A 16803-nucleotide genomic window follows, 5' to 3' on the forward strand; every position below is an offset into this window, starting at 1 on the left:
TCCGCTTGCAGTCGGATGAGTGTTTTTTTTTTTTTTCGGTTTGTTCTGTGGCGTGCCGGGCGCTCGGGGTCTCGAACGCGGAGCCGCATCTCCCTTCCCTCCTCCGCTAATGGACGGAGCGGCGTTAGCCGAGTCCTCTCTGCTGTTATCACCCGTCAAGATATTTCGAGTTCTTAATTTCGCAAGAATGCCTGGTCAGGAGTTGAGCATGAAGTGCGGAAGTTGGAAGGCGTCGCTTCCCGCGTGTGATGCCGATAAGGTCAAACCCAAAGAAGACTTATCACGCGACTCTTTGTGATATCCGTTCGGCTTAAACGTTCGGAAAGCAGACCCGTGTTGCTCCGGATCTGCCTCGACCTGCAACTTTCCAGCCGCTCGTACCCGACCATCTCGACCGGACCGACGCCAAATTCTTTGCTTCGGATACGCTTTTGGTTCGGCTCTGCTCCGATGCCCATCTGCTCTGCGGCGTGACACTTCTCGAGTTTTAATCCGCGATCGAATTTGAAGCCGTCAGTGGGAAAAAGTAACGTCATGGCACTGGAGTAAATGGAAGTCTGTGTTACCGTAACGAGTTGGTTGGTGTTTTGGAGATTCAGGCCAGTTTTTTCCGTGCAGAAGTCGCCGCCGGCCCCGTGTATGTGGCGCCGCATCTCAGCCGATCGCCACGCTAAAGCGGCTCGTCGTCTCACAGGGATTAGAGCGGCGTCCCAGGAGGCTCGCATACACTTAGGTGCAAAACCCAGAGGGACGAAGACCTCTGGGAACAGACACGGTTGCACACAAGAGTGTTTTTTTTCTCTCGCACTATCCATCTCTCTCTCACACACAAACTAACCAAACACACACAAATACTTTCTGAAGTCTAGCATTTCGAGGTTTTGCTGTGTGACACAAGCGCGCACACACACAAACACACACACACACACACACATACACACACACACGTGCACACAGCTGTTGAGTGTTGCTCAGTTAGCTTTGTTATTAGCGACCAGCTGTCTGCTCAATTATTTTCTCAAGTCGGGAACATCTGTGGACCACACACACACGCACACACACACACACATACACACCTTTTTTTTTCTACCTCTCCCTTGTTTGCACACACACACACACACACACACACACACACAAACAGAGGGTTTTTAGGCTTTATTAATAGCCCATCCACGTGACAGGTTGGAGAAAACTAGCTTAAGTTGGAAAAATAAATAAAAAGGTTGTGATAAATGAGTTAGAAAAATAAATAAAAAAGCTGCGATAAATGAGAGCCAGCAAACTGTCAGCAGTTCTTTGTGTGTGTTTGAGTTTGTTTCCCCCCTTCTTTGTTATTAATCCCATTTGTTTTCAATGTCTCCTCGAATTCACCTACCACTGTTGATGTGTTTCGTTTACTTCTTGGTCTGTATACTCGCTCAGCACGTTTGTGTGTGTGCGTGTGTGTGTGTGTGTGTGTGTGTGTGTGTGTGTGTGTGTGTGTGTGTGTGTGTGTGTGTGTGTGTGTGTGTGTGTGTGTGCGTGCGTGTGTGTGTGCGTGTGCGCATGCACAGTAGTTTTTTAGACTATTAGGCTGCTGACTGAGGTGCCCGGTACAGTGCTATTGGTGAGCCAGAGATAAGCTTTGGGATTTCTGTGCTGCCGGGTCTTTTGCAGAAGCTACGATAATGCCTTTCTGTCAGCTGCTGTTTGAGAGTGTGTGTGTGAGTGTTTGAGTGTCTGGGATGTGTTTGTGTACCTGTGCTACTTTTTTTTTTTTTTTTATCATTTTTTTATTTGCCCTAAGTTTAATTGTTATATACAGCATTGTAGAATATCTGTATATTTCTCCCCATGTATATTTCTTTCTTTCTGTAATATGTGGTGTAAATAATTGCAGGAACAATTGACCCATTGCATAATTACGAGATTAAAGTTTTGATATTCAGTGATTCGGATTAAACTTTCCTTCATCTCCTATCATAATCTTTGCCCAAGGAGGTTGAAGTTTTGTTGCCCATCTGTCAGCAGGATTATGCAAAAGCAGCCGAACTGATTTTAATAAAACTTTGTGCATTGAAGCTCGGATGAAAGGGAATAAAAAAAAAACATTACATTTGGGAACAGATCCATTTAGCAGCAAAAAACAGCTTTTTTTTTTAAACTTTTTATCAGATTTGATGAAGGCTTAGCTTCAACAGCCTGCTCTTCTAGTTGGAGACACAATCAGACACTGAATCCATCATGTGTCAAACAAGAAAATGCATTAAAAATCTATCAGAATTAAAAAAAAGTGTTATATTGACTTTCTTAACCAGATATATTTTTGACATTCCCATCTAAATAAAAAGAAAAACAAGTTACAAATAGTTACTTTCATTCAATAATACACTACCAGTATTTGTCTGATGATTTTTATTTAATGTTAATGTTTAATATTTAAACCTAAAATGTGCTCTTTTGCGAGGATCCTTAATCATTCAGGTCTTGCTTCCCTGAGGAGGGTTTGCCCGTTATGTTCGCTGACACACAAGCTCAGAGTCATCACGGGGCTGAACCACTGAGCTGATAGCGTATCAACAAATGTCCAGGCCAGACAAGCAGCGAGAACACCAGAGGGATGGCGTTTTTTTTTTTTTTACTGGAACGCGAAACCTGGCAATAACAGCACCGGCAATAATTGCACAGTGGCACGGTCATCCCGCACACGTCAGCAGAGACTGCGGTGTTTAAATTTGTATTGCCTTCAGCGCAGACATATCCGAAACCTCGTGCCGAGAACGGCAGGAGCATGGGCTTGCAAATCGGAGGCCCCTGTCATGCGTACACATTCGGGATCGAGAGTAGAGCCATGCTGGCAGAGGCCGAGAAACACGTTCTGTTTTTACATCGAAAAAGAATGGAAAAGCACATTTCTGTTACGCCCCAAGACTTGTATGCCTCTAAAAATGGAAGAATATCATATTCCTGGAACCTTCCAGAGCAGAAGTGCTTAATAGCTGCTGTTCATTCGTATCATCTAAGAAAGAGCACTTTGCTTTTGTTAGCCGTGTCTTTACTTATCCCTTTGCTTCTTCTACTTTCCCCATCGGGGGCGGCTCCGGCCCATTCCATTATACTATTGTGTTTTATTTTTTACGGCCTCTTTCAAAGAGCCAGCTTCCGCAGCTGAGGATCCGATCGCAGAGGCCCCCCGACTTCGGCCACCGTCCGGGTAAAGGCGACCCACGTTGACTCTGTCTCCTGACTGGCCCGAGAACGCCTTGGGATGCCCGCCCGGAATTGTTATTATTATTATTTTTTTCTAAATGTTATTCTTGATGTTCACAATTTTGATGCTGCTACCCCATGTGCTCCCTAATTTCCCTTCGTGGACAAATAAAGTTTGGACAAAGTGGCTGGGAAGAGGGAAAACTGGGTCTTCGTGACTCACGACAGAAGATGGACGTTTTGATAAATGAAATGAAATCATTTTTATACATTTTTATTGTTAAAAATTTTGATCATTATAGAGTTACGACTTGTGCCGCTTAACTTTTGTTTCTAATGTGCTTGTGTTCCCTTGTGTCCATTAATGCAAGGGTTCCGGACGCTCCGGTATCATACCGGTATGTGGATCGTTTGGCATTTGTCCGCAAAGAAAATCTTTGGTGTAAATGATAGTTTGTTTAATTAGACTTTCCAGATCTTATTTTGAAAAACTACTGTTTCCGCCTTTGCCTTCTCTGTCACGCCATTTCACACATTAGCTACCACAAGCTAGCCCTTGAAAAAAATGAGCCAGAAACAAAAGTCGCTGGAGAGCTTTTTTGGAGGAAACAACTTCTAACTGGTCCGCGGGAACATTTTAATGCGTAAAATTGGTTCCTGGTATGAAAAAGGTTTGGACTGCTGCATTAATGGAAGAAAAAACATGTCGTCTGCTGCCATTGACATGCAGAGGCTCGTGACATGTGCTGATTTCTGCAGGTTAAGGAGATCCAACATGAGATGAAAAGACACGGCATTGCACCTTGTGCAGCCCCAACCTCGAGATTAATATTTGTGATGTATTTTTATGTGCCTTCCAACATGTGGAACAATCACCAAACCTGGAGAAAAGCAATCTGGTATTTACCGTTCAATGTAGTGCGGGTTCCGCGGGACCATATATCGGTGAAACCAATCAGCCGTGAAGTGATCACATGACCGATACCGGTCTCCCGGGCCGACGTCTCGGAACAAACTCCCCCTTAAAAAAAAATGGAGCGGGTCAATGAGACCGGCCGACAACGCTGCACTTCTCACCCTTTCCGGGAGATTTAACATCCAATCAGAAAATCGTTTGACGTCTAAACGTAGCTGATTCTGCCCTCCTCGGATCGTTCTGTCGGCCCGTATTTGTCTTTTCCCGGCTTTCTGGGATTTCTCTCTCTTCTCAGGTCCTACACGTGTCATTACATCCACAGCTCAACACAATATTTTTATTGCAATTGCCCTCCGGCCGTACACATGTATTGGAAAATTGCACTTGGGCAAGGCCAGCCGGCTAGCTCGGCGCCAGCGAGCATCGATAGAAACGCCCCTGAAGTTGAGGGCTTTGGGCGGAGGAGCTTTTCCCTAACACTTCGTGTAATGGATGGCTTTTCTGATGTTGCCTTGGACTTTCACGCTCCCGTGTCTGCCGGTGATTCTCAACAGCTTTTTTTTTTTTTTTTTTTTTTTTTGTTGTTTTTTCCCCGGGTGTTATTGCATTACAAGGAGCTCCGTTCGTCGATACTTGCCTCACTCCGTCTAGACGTCTTGACACTTGCTCGGGGTGTATCCTCCCGGTAATGACCGCCCAGCGGGACATTTTTCTAAAGATTCCCCCAACAACGAGACATTTCACAGTTTATCTCACCTCACCACCTTCGGATAGTCTGTCGCTGTTTTGGTTTCGGCTCATATTCCAGCACCCGGATCTCTGTTCTAGTATCGGCGTGTCCACGGGCGTCTTACGTCGTCGGGCGAAATAACCATCGTCATTTTCTTTCGCGAAAAAGAGCAATCTGTCTGTCATCCTCGGTCTGTAGGCTTGTTCTTGTTCTTCGTTCAGACAAGTAGTTGGTGTTCATGCTCCCAGGAGGAAATGCTCAAACTGGCGATGGGATGACTTTTCGCCTGTTAGCAAGCTGCCATGTTGCAAAGAAACTTTTGCGGGTTGAGAAAGTAAAGAGTAAAGAGCGGACTATAAGCCACTATTTTTTTCACAGGCTTTGAACACTGCGGCTTAAAGATGATGCATCTAATTTTTGGATTTTTTGGGGGCTAAAATTTTGCCTCGTCACATCGGATCAATGAAATTACCGTCCAAAATTCTGAGGCCGTTCAATTCCGACATTAAAGTAGATGACTTTAGTGGTTTTAGTGCGCAGGAGGAAGACCAAGATAGCGATCAGGAGGACAAGGCGGTGACAGAAAGTGATAGGATTGACATTTTCCCTTGTGTTATTTATTATGAATCTTTTTCATCAGCCGTCTTACAGACACTGTTCGGAAAGAAACATTTCCAGCATGTATTTGTTGATGTTACCGGTTCGTATTTACTTAAAAGTTTACAAACATTTTTCTGTGTAAATATCTCACGTGACAATGTGCGGCCTATTTATGTACACATTATTTATTTTTTACCGTCGTGGCTTATATTCATGTGCGCTCAATAGTCTGGAAATGACGATAGAATTGCGTCTACAACAACCTGCTTTTGTAGTTTTTCCAGGCAATCCTGTGCGTTATCTTTAACGTTTTTCTTTTTGCTGAGACCCCGATTGAATCAAACGGGAAACTCGTGTCCGCATTATATCGTCGGCGCAAAACGGGACGCGACGTAGAGCTAACGGTGAAGCGATTGCTTGCTTTGGTCTCGGCACTTACATGACACACGTTTCCGTTCCAGCTTTGCCGATGCTGCAGTCGAGCGAGGAACAGGCTCCCGCCCCTCAGAGTAAAAGCATGGGGGACATTGAGGAGTTGGCTGCCAGCTATGAACGCAAACTCATAGAGGTGAGTGTGGTCTGTTTTTTCCAATGGAGGAATCCGCCAGTGTCATTTGCAGTCATTTTGACCGATCTATGGAATAAACAGGCGTGGTCATTTATTTATTTTTTTTTATAAATGTCGCTTGTATCTATTATCTCTTTCACATAGTCGGACAGACACAGTTGAGGTTCTGGAAAAATAGCTATTACAATAAACTGATCCCCTACGCCCGGGGAAGCCAAACTTTTCGTAAAGAGGGCCATATTTGGTGAGGTGAAAATGTGTGAGGGCCGACCATTCGGCCTGACACTCTTTGAGCCGTTAACATTAAATGCAAATGAACCATGTCATGTTTTTTTTTTTTTTATTTCAAATGGCATACTTTTCATGTCTTATCCCAGAACACAAATCTAAAGTACTTACCCAAATCACTCTTTTATTGTTGAATACCACATAAAATGAGGAAAAAGTCTGTCTGTAAAAGAAAAACACAAAGATTAAACATATCAAGGTTCATTTGAAACATTACGTTATTCACTGTTTTATTCAGTGTTATATATATATACATATATATATATATATATATATATATATATATATGTATATATATATTCAGAAGCACAAAACATTTAGGGCCATATGAATCCTTGTTTTGTACTGTAACAGTGCTGCATATTATTAATTTTATGACAGAGGCTGTGGGCCGCTGTAATTTTGAACACGGGCCGCATATGGCCCGCGGGCCGGACTTTGGACCTGCCTCATCCACACTATACGGTGACACATTGGCTTACTAGTGTTTCAACTTCTGAATTTACCAAAATGGGATGATTGATGAGGAAAAAAGGATTTTTTGAGAATTTTTTTTCTTAGATTAATTATTTATTTATTTTATTATTATTATTTTTTGTTTTGTTTTATGATCTAAGTAAATCTGACTTGGAAGCGGGATGAGTGTTTGAGTCAGTCTAGCCGTCGCTGTCAGCAAAGTGGCGTTTTAAAAACAGTCGGACGCGGCACCTGCCACCGGGTAGTCGACTCGTCTGTGAAGAGACGGAGAAGTTGTTGTTGGTGAGATACTGTGACCGAGAGCGTCATCTGTGAGAAGGAACGACATATTTACGGGGGTTTGGTGCAGCAGGCGGCTGGAACGTCATTGGAGGAGTCATTCGATTTGATTATTTTAAAAATAGGACCGGCATCCGTCATTCAACTGTCATTCAACTGAATGCAATTGCGCGATAAATTGTGCAAGTAAAATTTAGCAATACATTGTAGCCATAGGTGTTTAGCGTCTAAGTTAGCATCAGCTATCGAGCACCAAATGAAAAACTCCTCCAACTTCCGAAGATGCTGCCGCTGGCAGCTTTGTACGGTCTTCAAGATTTATTCAAGGTCTTTTATGATGCATTATTTTTTTTTTATACATTATTTGCTATCAATAAAGTAAATTTTTCTTGTTTAGAAACACGTAACAAACCAGGGGTTGAGCGGATTGAGTTCATTTCAGTGGGGAAATTTAATTTGATATTTGTGCAAATCCAGTTACCAGCTCGGCCATGGAACAAATTAAACTCGTAGAGTGTATATCAAAAAATTTGGGTCAAACATTTATGTCATCACCCAGTATAAGGCCTTATAAGGTCACTTTCTCCATGAAAAACGCTTCGGGCGCCCCTTGTTGAGGCCGGCTCCTGCGGCCCGCTCATTGGAAATCCTTCACTTAAAAAGATGATCTTGGAAAAAAAAATAGTGATAAGATGACAGATCGCTGAACCGGAGGATAAAAGAAAAGAAAGGAACCTGAGCCTTTGTCGTTCAGGTTTGATGAAGCGGGTCGCTACTAATCTCATGCATGTCAAATATGAATCTATTGAGGCATGTGATTGGTTTGGCTTAAGGATTTAAGGTGGAATAAGTTAGTGTTTAGTCACCACAAGTTACTACGCCTCGCCCGACCCTGGCTGCTGGATAAGCGGTATAACTAATAAATGATTGAAAGTTATTATGCAAAGACAATATTCCACCATATTTGCACAGATAAAGAGCAAAATGTCCCTTTTGATTTACTGAGTGTAACCATGGAAACAACCAACAAGCGTTAATAAATGACTACTACCATAATTCCTTTTTTCACACGCTGAACACTGCGGCTTAAACAACAATGCGGCTAATTTGGGGATTTTAGCCATGTTACGGGCAGTATTCGGAAAAAAAAGCATTTCTCGTACGTATTTGTGTATGTTACCAGTATGTATTTAATGAAAAGTAAAAAAAAAATGTTTCTGTGTAACATCTTTCTGTGTAAATATCTCATGTTACACCTGCGGTTTATTGACAAATGCGGCCTACATATTGACACATATCTTCATTTATTTAATTTTAGCCAGTGTGGCTTATATTCAGGTGTGCTCAATCATCTGTAAAATACGGTTAAGTGCATACAATACTAATATTAAAAAAAAAAAAAAAAAAAAAAAAAACAGCATGAAGTTTTGAGATTTTTTGGTATAGTTTTTGTCATCCCTGCAGCATTAAGGTAAAAGTATAATGTATTTTGCTGGCGTCGGAGGGGCTATCAGTTAATTCTTCTCACAGTTCTCCTCCCACCTCCATCCTTCACTCAGTATCTATTGAGCTTCATTGGTTTGTTGGAGTTTAATCCCTCCCCTCTCCTCCGGCCCCAACTCCCCCTACCAAATTTTACGGAGCCAAGTTCTGCTGCTTCTCCTCTTCCCATCTCTATGCACAGCTAATTACCTGCTGACTACAGCGGCATATTTAATACACCGATACGAAAGAGGTTTTCTCACCTCAGACTTGGAAAGAAAGCACAAATTCGTGCACGTCTCCTATCGGGCCACCTGGACGCAGTTGGAATAAATCAGTAAAATCCCCGTATTGGTCGTCTGTCGTCTCGGCGTGGCTCTGCTGTCAGACAGGACGGATTGAGTCGCCAACGGAAAATTCATTCTCCCGACTGAGGTTCAGTGTGTTTGTTTCTCCGCCACGGATAAACACGGTTTTACTTCCGGTTTTACTTTTACTTACTCTGTCATCTGCCGATCCCCGGACCCACGAACAGCGTAATCTGTGTATTTCTGCCCAAGTTCCGGCTGCCGCACGTAGACGGGACCCGATCCTTGTTCGTCGACAGTAATTTTCTTCGGTTTATAATAATTCAGCGTGAGGTAATAGTTTATTGATTCTAAAAAGGCACTTGGCACGATATACCGAGGAGGACAAAACGAGTTAATTTGCCGCCGTGGTTTAAAAAAGGATGATAGAACTTGTTACCAGGGTTTCGGTTTATTGCAAACAGGGAAATGGAGATTTCGCGAAGCGAATCTCTGGAAACAAATCGGACTTCTTCCTTTCCGTCGCCCTGTCGATCCGTTGTTTTCGGTCCGTAACCGTTTCGACTCGACTAAGCCGATGGCCGAAAAGTGCGAATAATTTGGCTAAATGTTGCCGGGAGCTCGAGGGGAGGCCTCTTTCCTTTCAGATTGATGAATAACGTAACACTCCAGTGAGTGCGGCCCAGTCGGGAGAAAAGAAAGGCAACGTCTCCGAATTGCCGTAATGGATTGTGAAGGTTTCTGTTGTGTACATGAATAATACATACAGGGTTTTATATTTCTTTCATAAGAAATAATTCTGCTTTTGTTTGGCCAAACCCTGTTTTTCATTTATTCATGCAAACGCATGTGTGATACATTTTTAATGGTGTTTACCTTTTTTTTTTTGGTTTGTTTGCTCGTCCGTCGCTCTCGATTTCCCTTTATTTTCCGGTAGGGTGGATTTTGGGGCACGGCGCGCCAGCCGGGTCCCGACGGCAAGGTTGGAATCGGCCAATCGCTCGGAGCACAGGTGCTTTCATTGGCACCGATAACTAACAAAGCGTCTCCCAGAAATATTGTATGGGTTGCAAAAAGAAAAAGAAAAAAGCGGTCGCAGCTGCGATGCAAGAGCTCGCAGTTTGACGAATGACATCGTCAAATGTTCAATATTCAAAGGGAAAGGCAGTCAGAGGGAAACAGAAAAATAAGATTTTTTTATTGTACCGTCTGTACTGATTCATTTTTGGGTCAGGAATACTCCTATCAGATCGAATGTGAAGATTGAGGAATGTGCTATTTACATAAGGGAGCGATTCAGCCGCCTCGCCTCTGCGACCGAGACGCATTATGACCGAGCAGGTTATTGATTTTTGAAAATGTCACATCGATGCTTGTTGGTTACATAGAAGCCTGCCAGACACAAATAAATATTGGACGAGAATCCCGGGAAATTGACCCGGGAAAAACACCCGCTCGTGACCCAGTTCTCTTTTAATTAAGCGATTCAAACGTGCGGTATAGGTTTTAACTTCGGCAGATATGTGCCTGAACTCAAAGCTGACTTTGCGCTTTTACCCCTTCGGCCGAATCCGCGCAGAGAAAAGCCTCAATAAGATTAATCCGGCCGAAAGGCATCTGGATGTAGGGCCCGTTTTCCGTGAGCAGGTTTCACCGAAAGTTCCACCCAACGCAAATTCAACAAATACGTTGAAACTGTCATCGTACTCCATCACGTGTTGTAATGGCCACCTTTCAAATAGGGCTGGGCAATCAACTAAGAATAAGAATAAGAACAACTTTATTTATCCCGAAGGAAATTGTTGTGCCAGAGTTTCAAGTAAAACATAACAATAATAAATAATAGTAGGAAGGCTGGAGAATAAGAAATACAAATAAAACTATAAACTAGAATTTTATCAAAATGGATAACAGACAGGTCTCAGGCCAAGGCACTTCAGCAAGTATGACAAAAAAATAACATTTCGGAAATGTGCAAGATTAATGGTTATTCCTTCGTCACAATGTTTTGCAAACATTTTAAAATAATGAAGCTCTGGATTGGTAGCCGATGATTTTCCGCGCTTTTCCAATCGACTGTTACGGACAGGCGAGGCGACGGAGACCCCGTTGTCCAAGCGGCACAAAGCGGCAGAAAGAACAGCGAATGAGTCACCGCGGGTTTCGTTCCGACGTAGCGCGCCATTTCACGAACAGATATTTTTACATCCGTCGTCGCATTCAGCCGACTCCGAGCTGCGCTGCCATCAGGTGAAAGGCACGAGCAATTTCAGCCCCACTGAGATCGATGTTCTTGTGAAGGGATGGTGATTGCTGTTAGGCACCGCTTAACCCGAGACGGATGTAGAAGTCATGCGGTCTCACGCGGCAGTGCGACCGACACCTTTTCTGCACACGTCTATTTTGGCCGCTAGTATTTCCTGGACATTGCAAGTCCTGACTGATCAAACATGATCAGTGAAATGATCATGAAAACAAAAACAAAAACAAAAAACAACAAAAACTGTGCAATATTTCATTTCAGAACAGCTACACTACAATTTTTCCTTTTATCATACTATTGTGCACTCCTTACCTCACTTGTTACTAAGACACTTATAGTTTTATCACTTGTTTACTAAGACACTTTATAGTTTCACTGAGACACTTTATAGTTTATAGTTTATTTTTTTTCTAATTCTGCCTTTTTCTTTTTATTATTTATTACTGTTATATTTTCTGTAACTCTGGCACAACAATTTCCTTCGGGATTAGTAAAGTTGTTCTTATCTTATTTTTATTGATCTTCTCAGCATTAAATGCATGTAACATGTTTTGATTCTTGAAAATGTCCTGCGAACCGACAGAAGAACTCAACAAGGATTAACCGATGTGTTTGGCATATCATGCCCTCACATGACATTCATGCATGCATCATTGACATTATAATTCATTCTATCTCTCCTCTGGCGTGAAGCACAAGCCCTTTAGTCTAAAAATGAACTCTTCCCGAGATAGTATTCACAAGTAATATGTCAAGACACTTGCCATTTTCAGACCAACATGCCCATTAGTGAAAGACGCAAATGCAATGGGTTCTTTTTCTGGAGTTATTCACTGGGAATCCTATTTTTGCTACTTGCACTGAGCCCATAAACTTTCTCGAGTCACCGCACTTTAGATTTTAAAGTAATCATTCTGCTACACCGCAGAGATCGGAAGGCTGCTGCTGAAAGACCCCGCGATGCAGAATAGATTATAATATCTATCCTGTTTCCAGTGTTGTCCTATCGGAGTATCAGACATTTTAATTACATTTTGTTGTACTTTATTACACATTGCGGGGAATTCCTCTCTGCATTTAAGCAATAATGGATGAACCATGAGCAGTTGGCTGCCATCTAGCACGTCAGGGGAGCGGTTAGGCGTTCGGCGTCTTGCTCACTTCGACACACGGGAATCGAACCGGGAATGTTCGGCTCCAAGAAGGAAGATTTTTATAAATGCGGTGAAATTTTTGCAAAGGACGATTGCCAAACCATCCCTAATTTCTTTTTTCCCAATTTCCTTGGAAACAACAACATTCCCAGCCCGTGCACGCTACCCGTCCCCGCTTTTCTCCCGACTCCGTCCCCTCGGGTGGATCGGGCTCGGGGGCCGGCAATCTCCAGATAACCACGGCATGAAGGTTTCACCGCTTCGCCAGGCACCTAAGCACACACTGTTCTACCTCCGGTGCTGGCAGGCTGGTCAAACCAGGCCAAGTAAGATAATGAGAGCTCAGTGTGTGTGTGTGTGTGTGTGTGTCAACACAGTACCGTCTGTGGATACTTGTATTGTGGACTCAGCCTTGGTTGCAGGAGAATTACACCCCTGGAGGCTGCATAGCAAGTGGATGACAAGATGGTTCAAACTCAGTGACTCAGACCGCGGGTCTGTGTCAATGAATCTGCTCGGATCCACAATGCAGAAGGGACTTAACACCCCCCTTCCAGAACTACTCAGCCGTGACAGCGGAGGAAGCGACATTAGGTGACGGGATCACGTACGCGCGTATCCTCCAGATGCATAACGGTCTCGTCTGAATAAGTGGCATTTCTCACATGAAGCGGCGTGGATATGTGATCTAAGTGGTTTTAAAAAGCTATCAGGGTAGGAGGGCTCTCTAACGTATCCCGGCGGATCGGCTTCTGCCTGAAATGAAAGACAATTAGGTGGCGAGAAGAAGGAAACAAATGAAGGAGTATTATGTGCATTCAAACAGGGAGGACAGAAACTGAAAGTGTAAGAAACTCCAGGGGATGGGAGCGCAGGGATTATGCGATGTCTTTCCTTTGTGGGAACCGTTTTGATGTCAGCTTTTCTCGCCAATATTTTCATTATCGGTGGGTTATTTAAAAAGGACATGATTATGGAAAGGCGTCTTGTGTGATTTCAAAGAAGAAGAATCGCCGCGTGACATCGATGTGCGCAGCTGAATCAGGGGGAACGATGAGATGCGAAAGTGGCTTTCTGAATTTTGGATTTATTCAACTTTGGCCAACTTGGTAACCAAAACCCATTCACCTACACCAGGGGTCGGCAACCCGCGGCTCCCTGTGGCTTTTGAAAATAATTAACGAATATTTAATTAAAATTTATTTTATTTTAGTTTGTTCATTTTTAATATGTAATATTAAATTTGAAGATTATGTCGATCTTAATAAGCATTTTTGGCTTGCTGCCAGTGGATAATTTAAGTTTTTTTTTTTTTTCATAAATACAAGAAGGACTCAAATAGACATTGAGTATTTTGCTTCAAAGTAACCTTCAACCCGTCTTTTTTCAGAGTTCAAAATATTTAGTCGCATGCAAAAATGCAATATCGTTTTCTCTGCAGTTGTTCATCGATTTAAAAAAAATGCAACACATATTTTGTTTCTAGATCAAGTCAAAGTCAACTTTACTGTCAATACTTCCATATGTTCACACATACAGAGCATTGAAATAGCGTTACCCTACGACCAACGATGCAAAGGTACAACAAATTATTTTTCACAGAGAACAACGACAAGTTACGCTGAGGTAGATATTGTAAGTTTTGATTTTTAAAGGAGCACTAAGTTAAAGTTGCAAAAAAAGTGATAGCAGTATGAAAGTGCAGTTGCGTCAATTGTTTTTCAGTGCATTTTTCATTGAAGTGAATGAGAAAGTGAGTCTGTGAAAGAGTTCTTATGGAGGGTACTTGATGACTGGATGTGTGTGTATGGGATGGTGGTGTGCGTGTGTGTGTGTGTGTGTGTGTGTGTGTGTGTGTGTGTAGGGGGGGGGGTTCTTTACCGTGGGGAAACGTGTCCACATGGCTCTTTGAGTGAGGGGTCGGCAGCCACTCTTCACTCCGGATAAAACTGTTTTTTATTTCAGAAATGTAAATCCGTGGCAGCTTCCTTTTCAATTAAATTTCCTCCTCTACTTTTTCCGCACACCTACACTTCCAGCGGTTTATTTCAACATTAGATGTTCTACAACATCTATGGGCTGCACCCATAACCCGCGAGCTTGAGTGCAGGATAACAGTAGAGCAGGGGTGGGCAATTATTTTGCTGGCGGGCCACTTTTAATTTTCAATTTTTATGCGCGGGCTGACTAGTTAGTTAGTCCTCTTGCACGAGATGCGTAGAGCCAAACGGGTGGGCTGACTAGGTATCATGGAATTTGAACAAAATGTAAATTGAAATCTAAATATTAACATTTTTTCACATTTTATTTCAACTTTAAAATCGTTAATGATCATATAAATGTACCGACATTATTTTGTATGTAATCATCCATACAAAATTAAACAAAAGGAAAGAATAAGGAGTTTCTAACTTCAACATTGATTGAAAATAACTATTAAAATATAAAAAAAAAATAATATGGCGGGACGGATATAAATAGCAAAACGGGCTGGATGTGACCCACGGGCCGTAAAATGCCCGGGTCTGCAGTAATAAATGAATAAATGAATAACTTAATTCATTTTCATGCTCTCTGTTTGTGACCAATTGGCCAAAAATGCTCCACCAACGACCGGGATAAGATAATTAAATAAACAGCGAACGTCATCATGTTCCTCCTCTCCGCCTTCGGATAGAAAGTTATTTGAACCGGTAGCTTATTCAGTTTTAAACCAGATTTGTCGTCCTCTCGGTGCGTCCTGTCATCCTTTCGCCATAATCTTCAAATTTAAAATTACATTTTAAAAATATGAAAATAAAACACATTTAAATGAAATACTGGTTAAATAGCCGAAGCGACGGGTTGCCGATAACGAATAAGTCCATCGAATCTGCATGCAAGTCGGACCCGATGTAAGGGTTCCTATTACCGCAGCTATTTAGAACAATGTTGTAAATTTAATGGCAAGTCTGAGCGATTTGCATTGGCGCTCCTCGGGCTGAAAGCGTAAATAGCGACCGTGTTTTTCGGCTCAAGACGCTCTTCCCCTCGCCGGCTGATTTAAGAAGAGCAACCAGCGAGGAAGACGTCCAGGTTGGCTTTGGGAGGATGAGGAATGAGTTTGTCGGAGAGGAGATTCCTGCAGGGAGGTGAAGTTCGCGCTCCACGTCCAGGTCTGCTTGCTTCATGTCGTCGTTTTAGTCCGATTCGGATTCTCCGGCAGACCCCTCACTCATATCCAGTAACCGAACAGGCGATCTGACTCGTAGCTTAGCAGTTAGGTTTAAATCAGATATGTATTTTTGCTTTTTCACACGCTGTATTTTTATTGATCCGCGGTAAAGCGAGGGCTGCCGGAGAACCGAGATGAGACAAGGCTCGAAACTCCGGCGGGATCCGGGATCCTCCCTTTCATCTGCCGGCTCATTAATTAACCATAAACAACATCGAGAACAAGAACAACAATTACGAGCCACCGACTCAGAGGCTCCTGCAGAAACAGCGCCGAACAGACGCGCCCAAAAATCTTTGCGGGGCGACGGTAACCCTTGAGAAGCCGGAGCGCTACATTATGCATGCCGCTCTTCACGGGAGCGATGCAGGTGTTTCCGTCGCGAAGCGTTCACCCTTTCTCCGAGAACAAAAGCCTTCTCGGGCCCGATTAAACTTCCCTTGAATTCAGGCTTTGTTAATAGATTCGGTACATGTCCGGATTTTGACAGGACGTAGATCGTAGCTGCTGAGTTCCAGCGCAATTTGCGGGCGTTTTATTCCGTTTGGGTGAATGTTTATAGACCCTCGGCTCAGTACTGTCACGCCAGCGCTATTAAATGTTAATGTTCCCGCTATGGGGGTTTTTATGATGAGCGGTGAAAGTCGCAAATCTCGTCTCCCGCCACTTTTACTGTCGAGCTCACCGGGGGAGCGGGATTGCAGCCACGCAGCCGGAGCGCGATGTTTTAAAAAAAAATGTTCAACAAGAGACTTTTTCCCCTCTTTTTTTAATTTTGCTCTTTGATCCCGGCTCTTCTTAATAACTGTTTTGCTGCGTTTCTCTTCGGGACCTTGGCATGTACGGCTTACGATGATTTCTCTCCACTCAGAATGAAGTCATTTGAGGCCATATATATATATATCAGTCCCTTAAGATACAAATTTAATTGTTCCAAATTAAATTTTTTTTTTTCATATCTTAAACGAATTTTCCGTATTTAAAATAACAGAAATCAAATGCATTATATTTCTTTTAATAAGGATATCAACATAGAAAAACCCTGAAAAAGAAGGATATTAATAATTCAATAAAGCTATTTTTCCATGTCATCACGTATAGATGTCCATTTTTGCAACATAATAGTAATACCCTTGGAATGCTTCATAGCTTTTATCGATTCCCTTTGCTTTAGGATGCTACATATTGTGGACGCATTGCGATTATATTCATGTGCGACATCGGTCACCACGTTCATGCTTTCCTTTTATTTCGCGCTTAATTTCCATAGAAAGCCTCTTCTTTCTGGGTTGGCTGCTTACATTACCACTTTGCTGTCTTAGGGCCAATGACTAA

At 42.7% G+C, this 16803-nt stretch overlaps 1 protein-coding gene across 4 annotated transcripts in view; it reads left to right on the top strand.

The window, feature by feature from the left end:
* Nucleotides 1-16803, top strand: part of snx29 (sorting nexin 29) — a 256411-nt gene that overhangs the window by 80810 nt on the left and 158798 nt on the right. For all 4 annotated transcript variants that reach the window (XM_086141047.1, XM_086141044.1, XM_086141045.1 and 1 more), the window contains exon 15: nt 5897-6003. In XM_086141047.1, coding sequence (XP_085997173.1) covers nt 5897-6003 — 107 coding nt within the window. The remainder of the gene's footprint in view (nt 1-5896; nt 6004-16803) is intronic.

Source organism: Fistularia commersonii, chromosome 33 (genome assembly GCF_037954325.1).
Source record: "Fistularia commersonii isolate RoL2024-O1a breed Wild chromosome 33, RoL_Fcom_v1.0, whole genome shotgun sequence".
NCBI classification, from domain to species: Eukaryota; Metazoa; Chordata; class Actinopteri; order Syngnathiformes; family Fistulariidae; genus Fistularia; species Fistularia commersonii.